This window comes from Aethalodelphis obliquidens, unplaced genomic scaffold, assembly GCF_003676395.1.
Source record: "Aethalodelphis obliquidens isolate GAN/ISIS:26980383/991018 unplaced genomic scaffold, ASM367639v1 scaffold3, whole genome shotgun sequence".
NCBI lineage: Eukaryota > Metazoa > Chordata > Mammalia > Artiodactyla > Delphinidae > Aethalodelphis > Aethalodelphis obliquidens.
Genome location: NW_020837947.1, coordinates 8,819,954 through 8,839,732, shown reverse-complemented (window position 1 = coordinate 8,839,732; position 19,779 = coordinate 8,819,954). Strand labels below are relative to the sequence as shown.

Here is a 19,779-nt window from a genome sequence, read left to right as displayed (position 1 = left end):
CTGCTATCTTAACTAGTTGCTCTGAGAATTGAAGAGGAGCATCTGCTAGATTAAATGTAAACGACTAAAGTACACACCTGGTTGACAAGGTTACTATCATATTTAATATACAAATTTTTAATTCAAATGGCCAAGTTAACTACTTGAATAATTGAATTTCCCTGTAGCAAATTTAGTGGCAGTTCATCAGTAGGTAGATGCTTAAGAGCTTAATTAAGATCAGCCTTTTTGTTTTTTGAGGCCGTAGCATCACCGGTGCTAAGGCCACGTTTAATTTCGATTTGTCATCTTGGAGTTGGGTGGATGGTGATGTGGAGGTCCTCTGGTTCTAATCCAGAAGCACCCCCAGACACACACAACTGGTTAGATGAGTTGCTTCCAGGTACCCTTGGCAGTTGGCTGTCCGGCCTCTTTTTTAAACCCTTTCCAGTGTTCCAGCTGCCTTTTGAAGATAGCCCCTTCCAGTGATTGGCCGTGCTCCTTGTTAGAAAGTTCTCTTTCACAGTAAACATTGGGCTTATAATTTGCGCTTATGTCTCCTGGTTCTGCCCCAAGACTTTTTTCTAGTTTTCTCAATATTTTTCATAGCTCATTTTGGATAGGCAAAAATTCTAGACTAGAGATTTCAGCTTTCTAATTAAAAAACAAGTTGAGCATCCTTCACAAATACAGTAGTTTTCCCAGGGTGAATAGGTGTTTTCCTCCCCCGCACACACACCCCAAATAGGATCATGAAGTGATTCTGCCTTACTTCACTTTATATTGATAGGTAGGAAAACACACTGGACTAGGAATGGAGGTACCTGGTTCCCAGCCCCTGCTCTGCCTCTTGCTATTTGGGTACTTTGGGCAAGTGAACCTCCCTGAACCTCAGTTTCCTTTTCTATAAAGTGAAGATGATAATGCCTGCTCCAGGTACCAGGCCCTTTTGGGAATCAGTTGTTTTTGTAGTCTGTCCATTTCCCTACAGATATAGGAGGTTAACTCCCTTGTTTTAGAACAGAACATTTTGAATTATAAATTTGATTTATCAGGGGCTTAGATAACAAGTTATGATGATTAAAAAAGGATAGATGATGCTTTCTCAGGAGTCTAAACCCCATGAATGTGGTGGGTTGACAATTCTGTTTATGCTTTTCTGTTTTTATTTTAGAGACTGGGAAGAGATTTTAAGAAATTCAAGAAGAAATAAAATGTATGAGTTATATTGTGGAAGCTAACATATTTGTTGGCTTAAATTAACACTGCATACCTCTAGTGCGGTCCGTGTGAAGATCCTGGTTTTAGCTGGCATCCCTGCTACCTCCACATTAGAATCAGATCTAAATCCAAGGGGGAAAAAGTATCATTTGCTAATAGACAATAATGACTTTAGGAAATTAGCGACCTTTGCTGATTAATGCTTTTTATTCAGAATACTTTAATTTCTCATTTGTTCCTGCCTGATTCTCCTCTTTTGGTACTTCAGGCAATCTGCTTTATTTACAGCTGCTGGCACCTGAGTCCTCTCTGTGCGCTTCCAGCCAGGCTCACCAGGCTGGAAGGCTGAACAACACAAAGATGTGCTCTTCCCACTGTGAAAACAGTGGACGTGCGGCCTTTTTCTTTCCTTTCCTTTCCCTTTCCTTTTTAAAATCAAGCACTGAGTCCATTTTTTCACACACTCTTCTTCTCTCTTGCCAACCAGAAACATATTACTTATTGAGAAATTAATTCTAAAGTATGGGAATTAATACCCATACAGTGGGGTTGTTTCACAGTCACGGTTTTGGGGGGAAGAAATAAAAATGTGTAAAAGGAAATAGTAATACAGTGTTTCAATCGAATTTGGTGCATGTGACACCGGTTTTGAGCTTTTTGTGTATGTGTGTGAATCATGTTTTACAAGAAATGTTTAGTTCTGTATGATAGCCAGTGATAAAATCTTACATCCTCCTTTAATGTTGTTTGAAATTTCAAAAGAAATGACTGAAAATCAATTAAAGCATGTGTAGTATACTTTAATAACAAGTTTTTAAAAAGTAAATCAAAGCAATTATACTTAGTATGCTTTAATTATGCTTAATATGCTTTTTTCAAATTCCACGTATTCCAGCCCCACAAACCATGCCCCCAAATCTGATATGTTTTTAGGTCCTTCTTTGAGATACACTGCCTGGCACATTATCTTATGATTTAACGGATTCTAACTAAAATGTAACTTGAAGCTTGAAAAAGAATGCTCTCAGTACTCTGTGCATAATGGATATCACAATGATCTGATACCTACGTAAAGTGTACCTATGTTAAAAAGAACAACAGCCTTCATTACCAACAGGATAAAAGCCCAGGTCCCTTTAGCCTTTCTATTGAAAGACACTGTTGGACCTGACTTAATACTTATGAAATTTACAGCAGGGGGAACAGGTAATATATTTCCTTTGTTTCTTTCAGAGGAGTACAAGGATCAGTTAAAAAAAAGCTGAGACTTGAACACAAGTGCTAATAAGTATCCTCAGAAGTTAATTTGAGTCATTCTAATGACTCAACAGTAGGGTTGTCTCACTGTGCTTCTAGTTAGCGTTTATTAATAACAAATGATGTTGAGCATCTTTTCATGTGCTTATTTGTCATCTATATAGCTTCTTTGGTGAAAGGTCTATGAAATCTTTTACCTTTTAGAAAAAAATTGAGGTTTTTTTTTTTTTTTGAGTTCTGAGAGTCAGATCCAAACAAGGTCCGTTACATGAATCGCATTAGGTTGCTACGCCCTTTAAATCTTTTAATCTATAGGTTCCTCATCTCTTTATTGTTTTCCTTGCTTTAGGAAAACCCAGAAGATGAGAAATTCTGTAGGAAAAGTGGATTTTCCTAATTACATCCCCAGGATGTTCTTTAGTCTGTTTTTCTGTCTTCTGTACTTCTTGTAAACTAGTTGTTAAGGTCTAGAGACTTCAAGTTTGATTTTTTGGGGGGCGGGGGCGGGGGGGTAGTTTTGGAATTGCTTCATGGATGGCGTCATGCACTTCCATCAGGAGGCATGTAATACATGATTGTCTGCCTTTTTGTGATGTTTACATTGGTGAGTTAGTTAGCGATTGTCAGTTTGATCCATTCATACTGCAGTCCCATCAACCTTTCACCTACAGCCATGGTTCCATTAGTAGTTGCAAAATGATATCCTAATTTTGTCGTTCCTTCTTTATTTATTAACTGGAATACTTACACCAAGAAAAACTTTGCCTCATCAACTGTTTGTTTTGGGGTAGTGTTTGTAAATAATGGCAGGATAAATGTGGGTTTTGGTTTTTTCCCCCTTTTTGTGCCTGTTTTCAGGGCAGAAAGTTCTATACCATTCTCTAAAAGTTAACAGTGAGGATTTTATTTTTTAGGATTGTCGTGAACTCATGGATTTTAGCATACATGAATTTTAAGGTACTTGTCTCAGCGCCTTGCACTTTTTGTTGCTCAAATTGTTCCGTCCTTGGTTACTGGGAGCCCTTTCCAGTTGGGTCTAGAGATCTTTTGGTATCTGTTTTGCCTTGTGAGATACTAAGATGTCCCAGGCTCATCTTGTAATTTGTTGATTTTTTTAATGTCAAAAGCCGTTTACCTACCCAAGTAGCAATGAGCACACCTAGATCTTGGTTTCTTGGATCTAGACGCAGACCTTAGTTTCTAGTACCATCTTCCAATAAAAGGAACCAGGGTCCAATGGAGAAATGTCTTATCCAAGGACTGGAGCAGGAAATACACATGAGTCTGGAGCATCTCGTGGTGTCAGAAAAAAAGATGGCACTCAGAAAACAAAACGAAACACATACAGTGTCGGGGGTGTGTCAAAGGGACGGAGGAACCAACTGAAACTGCTCCCAGTGGCCAAAGCAGGAACAGTCTGAGCAGCAAAATACATGGAGTGGTGTTGGATTATAACCCAGAATGTAGAGCAGACATCCGTTAATTCTATTAGTGTCCATACTGGTAAAATTAGTGGAGAAAAGGCAAATCTCCTGAGCAGAAGGGTTGTAAGTAATTTATGTAGACACTCCTCCCTCAAGGAGGTGGAGCATAACGCCAGTCCTGAAGTGTGGGCTGCCCGTGGTCACTTCCTTCCGAAGAGTACAGGTGAGGAAAGGGGGAAAGGCAGAGTCAGTTCACAGTGGAGAAACTGAACGGAGACTACTTAACCAGGTGATCCGAGTTAAACTTCAACAGCGACAGGTCATGTTGAGAGAGTGTACCACTGATGGCATTTCACCTCTGTGGTCGTCCCCCCAAACTCCTAACTCCAGCCTATCACGAGGAAAACATCACACACACACTCATTGGAGGACACCTCCGTGTTCTCCTCAGAGCTGTCCAAGTCACCGAAAACAAGGGACGTTTGAGAGACTTTCTTGTTGTAGTCAAGAGGAGCCTGAGGAAACGTGATGACTAAATGTGGTACTCGAAGTGGGGTCCTGGAACAGATAAAAGACACTACATTAAAATTAAGGAAATTTGAATAAAGCATGGGCTTTGGTCAATAATAATATATCCATATTGATTTATTAATTGTGGCAATATACCATGCAAATGTAAGATCTTAATAATAGGGGAAACTAGGTATGGGACATGTATGGGACCTCTTTACTATCTGTGCAGTTTTTCTGTAAATCTAAGACTATTCTAAAATTTAAAGTCTTAGGAATTTAAAGAGTTGTTTACCCTTCGGCAGTAACCCCAGGAGCTGATATTTGTATAGTGCACCATTGTCTTCAAACACGTTCTCAGTTCCTTTCTTTGAGTTTCTCCTCTAGTTTCCAATTAGGCAGGGGATTGTTTTTCATGAGCATTAGGCCATATCTAAAGAAACACATTGGAGCTAGCGCCACAGTTAAGACATAGAACTGGGTGGTGAAGATCAAGCAGAGAGTAATCTTTTCTGCACTGGCCGAGGTTTTCATCCTTCGTTACTTAACAGCCACAGAGGGGACACCACCCACACTGCAGGAAGCCTTGCCCTTGCCAGGGGGGCAGCACCGTGTCTCTGCCCAGACGGGCCCCCCACCCAGCTGATGGGCCTGAGAGGCAGGGAGGGAAGTCTGCTTTGCTGTCCGTGTTCCTGCTGTTAACAGATGGTGTCATTCACGTGGGTGAAGAGCACCGGGGCGGGGGCGGGGGGGAAGAGACCTGTTAGGGATGTGCCGAGTTTGCCAGGCCTGTCTGGCCTCCAAGTAGAGATGTTGGGCAGGATCTAGAGTAAGGGATTGAAGACAAGAACTTGGAAGTCATCGTGCTTAGATGGTTAGACCATGGATTTAAAGCTGAGACTAGATCAGATGACTAGGCAGTCAGAGTAGACTGAAGAGGGCAGGGTCAGGACTGAGCCTGGAGCTCTGCGCCCCTCGGAGGCCGGAAGAGGAAGAGCTGGCAAAGGGGAGACTGAGGGGCACTGGAGGCCGCTGTGTGCACCGTCCCCCAGCCGCGGTGCGCGTTGGCCACTGAGGCGTCCAGCTGCCAGCTGGTTCCCTGCTCCACTCCCCCGTCCCCGTTCCCGCCCAGCGGCCAGCAACCCATGACCAACGCCCGGGGTGGCACTGGAGGCCACCCCTGCCTCAGAGCGGGGCCAGCTGTGCCGGAGCCACACACCAGGGCTCCCTGTGGGTCAGGCTGAGGAAGCCGGTCTCCAGCGACATGTGTCCTTCCCTTACACCCCAGACCTGTCCTGCCTCGCTCACTGCCTTTGTCCTGGGAGGACCCACAGGGAAAGGCTTCAGTGTGCGGGTCCCCGTCCCAGGCTCTGCTTTCAGGGACCATCACCGAGACGCCGGTAGAGAAGACTTACTGAGGGGTGAGGCCAGTGCCTTAGTGAATGTCAGCTGCCATTCTTCCTCTTCCGGGCACAGACCTCCCTCCTGGAGCCTGGAGCCTGTCCACCGCGGGACGGGGCGGCTGCGGGCAGAGCTGGAGGAAGGCCGGGCCGGGGGCTGGGGACACAGAAGACGCAGTTCTGCCCACGAGAGGTGGCGACATTGCCACAGAGTAAGTGACGTTTGAACTGCGCGTTGAGGGAAATCCTGCACCAGCTTCAAGGCTTAACTCAAGATCCACGCTGGAGTGGCCCTGGGCCCCCTTTGCGGCTCTGTTGGCTTCAGCCTCCCATTTGGGAGCTCTCCAGGCTCGCCGGCCCTGTGGGATATCCACTTTCGAGCCACGGCACGTCAGCCCAGAGGAATGGAGAGGAGGGCCTCAAGAGTGATGTGACGTGTGCTGAGCTGGTCGGGTCTTTGGGCCGCCAGAGCCCACCACCTGCCCAGTCTGCCCCCTCCCTCTGCCCACAGCCCAGCTCCTCCAGGGCATGGCTGTACCTCCTGTGCTGCTCGCCCTTGGTGGGCCCGGCGGTGGCTGTGTGGCAGGTGCCTAGAGATGCCTGTCGGGTTCATAAGACGACTCTGATTTCTTCTTGGAGGAGGCCATGAAGGGAGGCCTCGGTGGTGGGTGCACAGCCGGGAGCTGAGAAACCGTTGTCCGGAAGCACAGTGGAGGGGCGGCGAGGGGCAGAGAGAAGGAAGAGCCTCGGTCTGTCTCCTCAGAGCATGGCACTGAGACGTGTCAAGTAGAATAGAATGCGAAAGTCTGTGGAGATACGGAGAAACTCAGAAGCAGAATCTGAAATGATTTTACACGTGTCTGATTGGAAAACATTTTGAAGTCTGGCAGGGTCGAGTGCATTAGGATCTGAGGCACAGCTGGACTGCTGTTGGGATGTGCACTGTCGGCTCGCTCTGGAAAGTGACCTGGCACCGTCTGGCGAAGGCAGAGCTGCGCCTGCGTCTGCTCCAGCTGTTCCCCAGTGCAGACTCAGGGGAGCCCTGCTCTGGTTCACAGGGGGCTGGTGGCAGCATGGTTATAAGCAGCAGTGCTAGTGTAATAAAAGCGGGAAAGAAAGGGAAGGCAGCCTAAATGTTTGTCAGCAAGGGGATGAGGTAACAAACCGTGGTGTCGTCACAGTGACTGCGATGAAGCAGTGAGAACGGGCGAGTTGGAGCCACGCTTGTCAACAAGGATGAATTTCACAGCCTAATGCTGAGCTAAAGAATGCATAGAGGTTTTGAAGCTTGAGAACAGGCAGAAAGGCTGGTCATGTGTAAGCTGGACGGCAGGTACGTGGAAGCTTATGATCCTGGTTGCTCTTCTTGGGTGTATGTTTAGTGTTTTCTGTAATATTTAAAATTTTTAAAGAAACACGAAATACTGAAGTGAGGATGCGTACGTGGGTATAAAAATGCATGTGAATTAAAAACATGAAATGCCCAGGAAGTGTTTTTTTCCTCAGAGGAGGGAGGGCTGAGGTGTGGGAGGAGCACACGGGGGCTTCCAATGGTCCTGGTGATATTTTCCTAAGCTGAATGAGGACATTACTTCAGGTGAATTTTTCTTTAAACTGTTATGTCTGCCATAAATATTGTGAAAACTCTTTTTTAAGTTTTTTAAAAAAGGCTATGGAAATATTTGTACCTTCTCTCAGCTCCACTTTTTAAATCTGTGAAATGGGAGGTTAGAATAACGGTAATACCTCCTCCTAAGATATCTGTGAAGATAAAATAAGCTAATGTATGTGAAAATGACTTTCAGACTCTTTATTATTATTATTATTACGAAAAGAAAGTGTTCAACTTCCTTGCTACAGAAATAGGTGAAGCTGGAAATACGTTCATTGTGGGAAGATCAGAAAACGTAGAAAAATTCTGATGAAAATCCCTTTACTTCACCACCACTAATGTTTTAGTTTATTTCTCTTTAGTATATGATTTTTGTCTTCTTCTGTCAGAATTAGAGTTTGTTGGTACAGCTGTTTTTGAGAATATTTCTGCATCGCAGAAGTCTGACAGCAGGAGTAAGAAAGAAGACATGAGGCGGCTTCTCCAAGCTCCCCCAGGCGCTCCTTGAGGGCAGGACATCTGCTCCATCTGTGTGTGTCCCGTGAGCAGCGCCTTGGTGGGGCTGAGGGATGGATGGCCCCGGGCCAGTTTGGTTGCGGAGACCAAGTGCCCTGGACCGGAGTGAGGAGACTGAGGCTCTGGCCTGGAGCCTGACCTACCTCGAGCGTTCTGCGTGACCTCATGCTGGCTGCCCCCATCCTCATCTGTGAGACTGCGTGGTCGTGTCAGCTCTCAGTTGGCTAAAGCCAGTAACCGTTGTCTATACCAAGAGTATTTGTGCGAGAATAAGTGGGAGGTGATGATGGAGAACACATGCTTAGCCCTGGTAAGGTGCTCTGTAACCTCAGGGAACAGTGTTTGTGACTGAACATACTTTCCAGTAAAATTCTGCTTGGGAGATGGCAACTGAGATGGGACAGAGAAGGATGGAAGTGGGAGTCACAGGGAGTATTCACTGCACTGGTTTGAGATATGCACAAATCAGAAAATGGCCAGGAGATGAAGGTACTGACTGTTGGGTTTCCTACAGACTGTACTTTTGGATGAAGCCATTCAAAGCATTTTATATATTGCTTTAGTGGAAGACTCTCACTGCCACCTAGTAGATGAGAAGGCTAGGGACGGTAATTTTGCATTCGTGTCAGGAGACTTGATAGAGCTCTTTTTTTCCTAACTCAGTCCTGCCTGATAATATAAACTCTCCCCAAAAAGAAGATGTATTATTTTCCAACAAGAAGGTTTGGAAAACATCAGGAAGGAGTGTGTAGCTGTGAGTTTCCTGAGAAGCGTCTTGGGGAGCCAGGACTGCGGAAGTCACCTCCAGACAAATTCAGATTCAGGTTTAGAACCACGTAGCAGCACCCTGGTCCCTGGCCTAGGGCTTAGAAAACCATAGATCCGTGTTTTCTGAATTCCCTTATTGTCCCTGAACCATTTCCTTCATGGAGTTCTTATCAGCATATTGAATTGAATGAAGACTGGATCTGTGAACATGTAAATGAGAGAAATAGATTATGTGGAAATAAAAGCAAAAATTTCCCTCAAACAGAGTGTTTCAAAAGGCTTAAGAAGAGAAACTCTTGCAACTCACTAATAAAAAAGACAACCCAATTAAAAAGGGGCACAGGATCTGAATAGACATTTCTTCAAAAAAGGTAAACAGATGCCCAGTAAGCACTTGCAAAGATGCTCAAAACCATTAGCCATCAGGGAAATGCAAATCAAAACCACTTCACACCCACTAGGATGGCTATAATCAAAAAGACATAGTAGCAAGTGTTGGAGAGAATGTGAAGAAACTGGAACCTCATACATCGTTGCTGGGAATGTAAATTGGAGCAGCCACTTTGGAAGACAGTCTGGCAGTTCCTCAAGAAGTTAAACGTAGAATTATCGTTTGACTCAGCAACTCCACTCCTAGGCATATACCCAAGAAAATAAAAACTGATACACAAATGTTCATAGCAGTATTATTCATAATAGCCAAAAGGTGGAAACAACCCAGATAATTATCAACTGAATGGATAAACAAAATGGTATATCCATACAGTGGAATATTATTTGACCATATAAAGGAAGTAAGTACGGGCACATGCTCCAACATGGATAAACCTTGAAAACATTATGCTGAGTGAAAGAAGCCAGGCACCAAAGGCCACACATTGTATGATTGCATTTATATGCAGTGTCCGAAATAGGCAAATATGAACAGACGAAAGATCAGTGATTGTCTCGGGCTGAAGGGAGTACTGGAGGCTGATGAAGATGTTCTAGAATTTACTGTGATGATTGCACAGCTCTATAAATGATACAAAAACCATTGAGTTTTACTTTTTAAATGGGTTGTATGGTATGTCAGTTTTGTCTCAGTACAACTGTTGATGCCCCCCGCCCCGCCCCAAATCTCACTTGGACTAGTTTTAACATCTTAGTGTTGAAAGAGAACAGTATAAAATTCTAAAGAAATACGGTTAATCGTCCTTCAGGAATATTTTAATTTAGAAAGATTTGTGGAGTGCTGCTGTGTGCCTGCCGTCATGCCGGGCCTCAGGAGTACAGATGCAAAGAAACCGTCAGGCTGGCGAGAACCAGAGACGGTGTGCGGGGCGTGAATGCGTGCACCAGAACTGGGCAGGGGCACGTTGCTGTGTGCCTGCTGCTGCCCTAAGGTCCTTTCTCATCGTAGTTTTCACAATAGCTCTAGAAGGATTGCTGCTGTTACCCCCGTTGCAGATGAGGAAAAGGGACCCAAGCGGGTCAACAGGGTGCCCGAGGCCATGCAGCTGGTGAGCGGTGCGGCCGGGGCTGAGCTCTGGACCTCACGGGACTGTCATGCTGGTGGGCATGGAGCCGTTGTCCACATTGAATTTCTTCCAGCCTCTGTTTCAGGGTGCTTTTGGTTCTCTGTTAAAAAACAGCTAAATGTATCTAAAATTCAGTTGGCACTCATTTTGTTTTTCTTGTACAAGTGAAGTTAGTGCTGTTTCGCTTAATAAATTACAGAATAAGAACTGAGTGGTAATAATCACTTACAGAGATTTATAACTTGAGCTATTTGTATTTAAGGTATGTCCAAATTACATTCTTTTAGGGTTAAGGGAAATATTTCTGAACATTGGTGATACTGGTTGTTCACTGCGGTGGTTTCCTGTATATATCTGTAAAGTAGAAATTATATCTACCAACAGCATTTGAAGGGTTCCTGCCTCAAACGATGAACATTCTTGGATGAACTGGTGCCTTGGATTAACTGGCACTAGAGCTTTGTTCTGCCTAAAAATAGTTCTAGAAGTAGGAGGTGAAGTGACTTATTGAGGGCATTAGAGTACAGCCCAAATAGGCCTTCAGCAGACCTGCACTGTATTTTTAGTGTAGATTTCTCTGCCGTTAATTTTACTCAATAAGTATTGATTGATAAGAATAGCTGTAAAATGATAGAAACCTTACATTGGAGAGGGCGACAGGCTAGCATTTTGGGGACTAATCAAAGACCTGGGTCAGAACTTGGCTTAGCCGCTGTCTGTAGAGGAACGCATACTTCAGCTAACATGTCAAATGCTGAAGTGCTTTTGTGCCCAAAGCAATCAGGAGCCCCGTTTTCCTTTAAAAGGGAAGGAAGCTCTGCCTTAGAATGCCTGGGCAGCTGCCTAGCACCCTGCCACGTCATCTGGGCAACTGAGAACCCAGCTGGCCCCTGCTTGGTAATTCCTCAACACTCTGGTATGTCCTGACATTGCCAAGCAGACTGGAGGGATTCGCAGAACAGGAAATAAGCGGCCGGGAGATAAGACGGGCAGCTCCGAATCGCAGACGAGAGCGGAAATGAGAAAACTAATCCAGGGAAACAACATCGCAGTTTAACTTTATTTTTAAACCAAGGATCACTGGAAAGATTTCTCCCTCTAATTTAGGGGAGCAACCCACCTATATTCAGTTATACCGGTTATACTCACAGCAAAGAAGTGTGTGTATGGGGACTGCACTTCTGTTTACTGCTGCATCTCAACTGATCAGGAATTAAGAAAAGATGACATTGAGTCTGTGAACTCTTTGTTTCTCCAACAACTACTACTGTGTTGTCATAAGACCAAGACATTTTTAACATTAGAAATAACTTTAAAACATTTTTTTGCCTCTGCTCTTTTGTGTTTGTGTCATGCTGCGACTTGCAGGCTGTCTTCATGAAGAAGAGAGGTTTTGTTACTGATAATAACTAAATATGCAATCATGTGTGGCGATGGTTGTTAAAGGAAAAAGGCAAAAGTATAGAAAATGTGACTAACCTCTGTTCTCTGAAATGTGATGCCTTGTCATCAAATATTATAAGGAAGGTCATAGTAGATGAATGTTCACTGTATTTAACTTAGGAAATAAGTGTTCTTATTTGTCATATTCCGCCCTCTTGTAGCCATCCTGAAGTGCATTTGTGATTGTGGGCTTAGGTGATGCAGGTGTCTTGAGGGACCATATTGCAGCACATTGTGGGCGGCACTGCTCAGGCCGATTGTTGTTGGGTCCGAAAGTTTATGAAGTTGGTTTTTATTGGCTACTTGGAAATTCTAAATTTTATGATACATTCAGTGTGGTGCATTTAAAGACTTTAATTGTGTTGGTTTTACTATTTTTAAAAATTAGATCAGTAATTTAAATACAGAATTTTTAAAGCTAGACTTTAAAAACATGAATCTGGATTTGTTGCCCTCCCGTCCGCCTGTTTTGAGGCCCCTCCTGTGTATGTTCACAACTCTGTACTTGCATACAGAGCAGGGTATTATGTCTGTTTAGTGAACTGAACTCCGCAGGGACAAAGATTTCCTAACTTTCTATCCTCACAGCCTAATGGTTTGTAATAGGCAGTCTGTCAGTGTTGGCTCTTGTTAAAATGCCTTTGGGAGTCGAAAGTAACCTACTTGAAGTAGTTTTCAAAGCGTAACTGAATGAGAATCGTAACTTACGTGTGGCTGTTTGGCATGATATGCTCAGCATTCCTGTGTGTCAGGGTTCAGAGGTGAGCATGCCTCTGCCCTTTTCCTCCGGTGGCGCAGCTCAGGGGGAGGAGGGTGCACGTAAACCTGTGGTTATAGCAGGTGGTGTGAGCGCGGCACCTGCAGAGCAGTGACCAGAGAGGGACAGGCAGTCGCAGTGGAGGGACAAAAGCTAGATGGGGCTGCCGGCAGCTGGCAGTGTCCGCATCCACGGAACTTGCATCCGTTTTGCAGGCGGGCCATTGACTAGCTTAGATTTGGCCGACAAGTGCCAGGTCTCAAAAGATTGCAGCGTTTCAGCTCTTGATGCACAGTTTTAAAAAAGAGCTACAGTATCCTTACATTTTAAGTGGGTAGTAATTTCCTCTTGGACAATTTGAGGATTTTAGTATGCATCTTGCAACAAATGCTGATACCACCAAGTGTGGTGGATCAAGGCTGGGGGGCCTCTCCTGGCTCCCTGGTGCCCATGGTACAGCTTTGAGAAGGGGCAGGGCTTCTGTGTCGGTCTGTGGTTTGGACGCAGATGGACGTGAGGAGGGAACTGTGCTTTTGGAGGTCTGTGATGGTCAGTCCTTGGCCTCAGCCGCTCGCAGTCAGTGGTTCAGAACATAAGTGGAACTTGGGGACCCTATGCACCGGTGCCACGTATTCACGAGGGTTGTTAGCTTATGAGGCACAAAGTCCTGGGAGGAGACGGGATTCGCATCTTGTGAGCAGCAGGGGTGCTCTTGCTGGTTAGTAACAGTTCTCATTCGACTGACATACATCCGCATGTGTCCACGTATCCATGGCTGTTCTGGCTCCCAGCTGGACTTTGCGCTTGCCGAGGGCAGGCCCTGTCTTCTCCACCTCCGTGTTGGTCACGCGGCAGCGTGCAGCATGGATCTGATGAGTATGAGCTGAACGAAGGAAACGATCACGGTCACCAGCGCGGGCGGGCCAGGTGACCTCCAGAAGCATTCCCCTTGGGGAGCCCGGCGCTGGTTTTGTGCCTCCTGGGACCACTTCATAGCCCTGTGCCCTTACGGGTTTTACTGGGCTCTGTGAAGGCTGATCCCACAGACCACCTACCTGCGGCCATGAACGAGTGATAGTTGAGAAAGATGAAAATGATTGTCCACGTTCAGGATTTTTCAAATTAAAAAATTAAGTTCTCATACTCATCCGTTTTGAAGCTTAGTTTCTTTGTATTTCCTCTGTGATAAATCCTGAACAGCTTAGATATTTCAACTGTGTATTTTTTCCAAATTGGCATGCTTAGATGCTGAACTACTTGGAAATAATGTAGCCTGGCAAAGGTACAGAAAATTTCACTTTGGGAAAAAATGAGATTACATAGGCCGCACCCTTTCTTCCATCTGTACCAAGCAAGTAGTGCCCTGACTCAGGTGCACACAGGAGGTTTCGAGGCAATCATTTCCCCACCACCCACGGCCCTCAGGCGAGCGAGCCTGGCACTGTGGAGGCAGGGCCGGGTACGGGTGGGCTCTGGGCCGGCTCTGCGGTCACGGCGACGGGCGCTGCGGCGCTGTGGTTCGTGGTTTGCTCAGGTGCCTGCTGTTTGTCAGGAGGCCGCGTCACGTGGGCCTGGTCCCCTGAGGCGCTGCCATGTGTCCTCTCTGCTGGACTCCCCACCCCCCATCCTCCCCGAGTCCTTGCCTTTGTCCGTGCGTTCTAGTTAGTTTTGGGTCTGATAACGTCGTAGACGTGATTGCGGCCCACGGGCTCCTTCCCTGCAGTAAGTGTCTTTTTGGTCGTTTCCTAGGTCGTGTTGGTGAGGTGGAACGAGCCATACCAGAAGCTGGCCACGTGCGACGCAGACGGCGGGATATTCGTGTGGATCCAGTATGAAGGGCGGTGGTCCGTGGAGCTGGTCAACGACCGAGGGGCCCAGGTGAGCGGGCAGGACGCCCCTCCAGGGAAGGGCGGAGGGCAGATGAATGAAACCAGCATCCTGCTTCTCGTGCTGCCCGTTGAGTACCTCACTGGAGCGAGAGAAGGATCATCCTTCCTTCTCTTCCACTCTGCGGCTGTTGTGAGAACGCTCCAGGCCTTAAGCTTTAATTAAACCTGTGAAGTCGTTTTTCACCACTCAGTGTTGTGATTACCTGTTAAATTCCGATTTAACGAAGTGCTCCTGGCGTAGCGCTTCTTTGCTGCCCCGTGGAAGGTATTTTCCCATGTTGTCATCTTCCTAGTTCTCTCACGGGGAGCTCCACATGACCGTTCTCACAGCCAATCCCCAAGCCGAGTTTTTCACAGTCCCTTCGGTCAGGTTTCAGTTAGCGGGGCCACCTGTTGTCGTCACTCAGCTCTCCCTTTCTGGTACCAATTTGTCGCTGCTCTGAGGAAAACAGTTGCTCCGGGGACGCCCTGCCGAGCTGTGCTATTTTAAAAACCACTTCGTGGGTCCTCGTGGCTGATGGTATGGCCCTGGCTCTCCCTCCCCGCGAGGACGGCTGCGCGGAGCTCCTGTCTCGTGTGTTTAAGGACACGGGTCCCGTGCCAAGGATTTGACAGGCCCGAGTGCTGGGGGAACCTTTATTGACAAGGGGTTTCTTAGTCTGTTTGGCTCCGGGGTGGTTCCCCTGTGACTGCCTTTCTATACCTTCCTAAGGAAATGAATTCTCACCCTCTCTCTTCCCATCTGTTGCTTAAATAAGCTACGAGCTCTCCAACTCCGAAAGATGCAGATGGGTGAGGTGACATAAAATTGCAGGGAATGAAGCTCTTACTGGCAGTTACTGCCAGGCTGAGGAACTTTGTAAGATGCCATCACAGGAGGCAAAGCTACCTCTGGGTGCAAACAGAACACACTTCTTTGTGTGAGTTTATTTATTTGGTAGGGTCGGTGTCATAATTTTGACTGACTCTGGTAAGGCCTTACCGGTATCCTGTATTCCGCCGTGAGTGGAAAAAGGAAGAGGTGGCGCCTACGCTGTGACTACTAACTGACCTTGAAATTGAGCCACAGATGTGGAAACCTCCATGCCCATAAGACGTTCACGTCACCTAGAAGGTGGGCACTGTGGTCAAGAGCATGAGCTCTGGAGCCAGCATCTCGGTCCGTCACGCTTCAGTAGGAGATACTTTACTTCTGTGCCTCAGTTTCCTCATCTGTACACAGGGAGTTTAATGGTGCCTGCCCCCACGGATCACTTGGGAGGATTACAGAAGATTCCATATGGAAGGGAGTTCCCTGGTAGCCCAGTGGTTAGGATTCCAGGCTTTTGCTACCGTGGCTCGGGTTCAGCCCCTGGTCAGGGAGCTGAGATCCTGCAAGTTGTGTGGCACAGCCCCCCCAAAAAGCAGGTTAAATGTGGAGAACGCTGTGCCACGTCTGCACATGATGGTCGTCCCCACAAGTTGCGACGGTGCCTAAAGCACTCACGAGGTGCCAGCACCCATAGCCGCCACCACGGGGCGCATCTGCCCTTAGGTCGTCGCCATAGCGTCATCACCAAAGACCAGCTTCAGGCCTTGAGGCAGCAACTCTTCTGCACTTGCCCATGAGGGTCTTTGAAGTGCCGCTGTTCTCCCATCCACCAGAGTGAAGCCTTTCCCTAGAAAGGCCCAGGGGTCACGTGAGACATGTCTTCAGACCTTGGCCGGCAAGAGGTCTTACAGAGTGTTACTCCTACAGAACGGCACTCAGTGCTGGCCTTTTCCAGGTGTCATCCCTCACCTCCACAGGAACCCTGTTGGGAAGGTGTTGTTACTCTCAGTTAATGGAAGAAAAAGCCCAGCTCAGGGAGGTTGAGTAACTCACCCGGGGGAGTTGGTTCATGGTTTGTAAAGCCAGAGTTTGAGCCCAGGTTTGAGTCCGAGACTCTGTCTTGTTCCCAGACAACCAACTGTTTTCTCTTTGGCAGAGGTGCACATACTCATAGTACATCCAGAGAGCTCAGGCTTCACTGCCATTGGCGAGTCCGGCCCCCCCAGCCTGGTGGTGCTGCCACACTGTCTCCTGCTGACGGCAGCTTCTCTGAGGAGGGAGACATCGTCACCTCCACGTCAGAGCCGTGTGGCCTCTGCCACCGCCATATACCCTCAGCCTTTCTTTTCATTGAGAGTTTGGCGAAAAAAAAAAGCGTGTTAGAAACAAGAACGGATGCATTCAGACCTGGAAGTGAATGAGCTTACATGGACCATAGAACATCTGGAAGCACCTAGAATCTCCCAAAAGCCTGTTCCTTTCAGGTTCGACCAGAGTAATCACTGTATCTAGTGATATGATCCAGATCTTCATATAGCTTTGCTGTTTGCCACTCTGATTCTACAGACCTCAGAATCCATTGAGCAATTGTTATCGTTAAGCACTTGCATTTGGAGGAGATTTGGCCGCTTTTAATTGTGTTGGAGTCGCATCCTGTATGAGAAGCGTCATGCACCGGTGAGGATGGCTCACTGGTGGAGGGAGTGCAGGGTCCGTGCACCGGGAGCGGTGTCTGGGGGCAGGAGGGACAGTTCTGTGCCTGGAGGAGGAGCGTCCTTGAAGTGATACTCTTGAGAAGAGGTGACAGGTGATCTTTGTTATATAGCAGGCCTTTGATCGTCGTGAGGTAATCAGACATTTGGCAGAAGCCAGGTGAAGCTTTAACACTCTTTTTTTCAGGAAATGATTATGAGTCCTTTATTTCCAAAATGAGTCTGGAACAGTGCCTGCATTATTTCATAGCATTGGTCACAGGCCGGCTGTGCCAGGCCCAGGCCTCGGACCGTCAGAGGAAAGGCTGTCTTGGGCGCCGGGCCGTCCAGGCTGCTCCTCAGCTTTGGTCAGTCATGTCGAGAGAGCCCTGAACGTGGGCCAGGAGTGCCACAGCCCCCCGCATCGGATAGGCCACAGCAGAGGGCTTTCTGCTTATTTCCTTAACACACTAGGGACTCAGTTCCCCTGGTTTTGTTTTTCCAATTTTGGTATAGTCTTATCACTCTATGCCAACCTAATTTAATAAACGCAATTAGATCATGTAAACATCCTCTGTTATCATTTTTTGTGACTGTAAGATGGGTGGTGCCTTGGAGAAGCATCTTGTCACTGGCTATACGTTTTCTCACTCTAGTGAGATGTTTTTCCTTTAGCACAAAGATAAATGAGTTAAAACCCATGTAAATAAGTAACATTATCTTTGCAAAATGAAATGACTTTTACAGTTTATTGCAGAATTAATGTGTTGTCTGTAAAAAAAAAAAATCTTTTCAGTTCTTAAGAAGAACTAGATAACGTAACTGGTTGAAACATAAGGTCAGAGAAACCAAGATTCTGAGTTGAAAAACAAACAGCTTTTTCCAGTACCTTCAGACCAGCTGTCGAGGAGCTGTCTCACACCCCCATGCCATTGTCATGAGGGGGACGTGCTGACCACTGATAACCTATAACCCCTGCTGGGAAAACAGCAAGAAGTTCATGTCCTTTTGGTGTTTGTTCATTTGTTTTATTACTATCTGAAGTGTGAAAAGTCCAGTAATGTTACAAATTTCAATGAAGGTGAACATTTCCAAGTATAAGCAACAGTGAAGATGATAATCCATTTTTTTAAGTTAGAAAATACTTAAAAGGTAGTACAAACTGAAAAAGTAAATTAAGGCGATAGAAACAGGACCAAATATAACAATAATTAGAATAAATGTAAATGGACTGACTTCACCGGTCAAGATGATGCTTGACAGATTACGTTTTTAAAAACATAGCTATATGCTATTAGGAGCCACACCTAAAACTTAAGGACATATACAAGTTTAAAGTAAAAAGGTGGAAAAGATGTATTGAGCAAATATCCAGGAAAAAAGAAAGCTGGAGTAGCAACTGTTACTTTCGGATGAAATAGACTTAAAGATAGAAAGTAATGTTTCGTTTATAGAGTGCTACCACATAATGATAAAAGCTGTAGTTTACCAAGATGATATTTTAAATATGTGTGCACTTATTAATAATAGCGTCAAAATATGTGAAGGAAATTGACAGAACTGAAAGTAAAAACTGATAAATTCATTGATATACTGAGAAGTTTCAACAACAAAAAAAATCAGCAAAGATATAGAAGATCTGAGCAACACAGTTAACAAGCTTGACCTAATGGACACTCGTAGTTACTGAATCCACCAAGTAGAGAACATACATTTTTCTCAGACGCACACGGAATGTTTACAAAAATTAATCATGTTCTGAGGTTTCGCAGACTTTTTCTGTGAAGGGGCAAGATAGTACATATTTTAGGCTTTGTGGACGAGGAGTCAGAATTGAGGATATTACGTAAGTACTAACAAGAAAGAAAAGAAAACCAGAAAACGTTTTGTTGATAAAGTTAAAAAGTTTATTTATGGATGCTAAAATTTGAATTTTATATAATTTCACATACAACAAAGTATCATTCCTCTCGAAATTTTTTCCTAACCATTTAAAACCATAGTTTGTGGACTGTACAAAAATAGGCGGCAAATAGATGTGGCCCACTGGCCATAGTTTGCCAGCCTGTTTCAGGGCATTCATAAAACCTAAACAAATTTCCATTGGTAGCTCTCATGATTATGGACCATGATTTCTGAATGGGTTAGAAGTTAATAACAAAAACATAAATTTAAGAAATTGGTGGGAATTCCCTGGCAGTCCAGTGGTTAGGACTCGGCCCTTTCACTGCCGGGGCCCAGGTTCAGTCCCTGGTCACGGTACTAAGATCCCAGAAGCCATGCAGTGTGGCCAGAAAAAAAGAAAAGAAAGGAAATTGCTGACCAAATACCTGGACACTTGGTCATTTTTAAACGCATTATTAACTAGTTCACGGCCATTTATAAAAGCTTAGGTCTGAATGATAACGGACTGTCCACATGTCAAAACTTGTGAGATAGGATTAAAGTGGTGATATAAGAAAATAGATATCCTAGGGTCTTTCCTAGTGGCGCAGTGGTTAAGAATCCGCCTGCCAGTGCAGGGGACATGGGTTCGAACCCTGCTCCGGGAAGATCGCACATGCCGCAGAGCAACTAAGCCCGTGCACCACAACTGCTGAGCCTGAGCCCTAGAGCCCGCGAGCCACAACTGCTGAGTCCACACGCCACAACTACTGAAGCCCACGCACCTAGAGCCCTGCTCTGCAACAAGAGAAGCCACCACAATGAGAAGCTCGTGCACCGCAACGAAGAGTAGCCCCTGCTCGCCGCAACTAGAGAAAGCCTGCGCGCAGCAACAAAGACCCCACACAGCCGAAGTTAAATAAATAAATAAATAAACTAATTTTTTTAAAAAAGAGAATATATATCCTTAATTTATGTATATTAGAAAGGAATAAAACTCTGATCAAATGAACAGAGTAAATCCAGTAAAAGGAGAAAGAAAATATAATTTAAATAAAAGTAGAAATTAATGCAATAGCGAAAAAATCATACAATAG

At 45.6% G+C, this 19,779-nt stretch overlaps 1 protein-coding gene across 8 annotated transcripts in view; it reads left to right on the top strand.

The window, feature by feature from the left end:
* Positions 1 to 19,779, top strand: part of TULP4 (TUB like protein 4) — a 224,290-nt gene that overhangs the window by 135,084 nt on the left and 69,427 nt on the right. For all 8 annotated transcript variants that reach the window (XM_027082407.1, XM_027082412.1, XM_027082358.1 and 5 more), the window contains one exon: positions 14,157 to 14,285. In XM_027082407.1, coding sequence (XP_026938208.1) covers positions 14,157 to 14,285 — 129 coding nt within the window. The remainder of the gene's footprint in view (positions 1 to 14,156; positions 14,286 to 19,779) is intronic.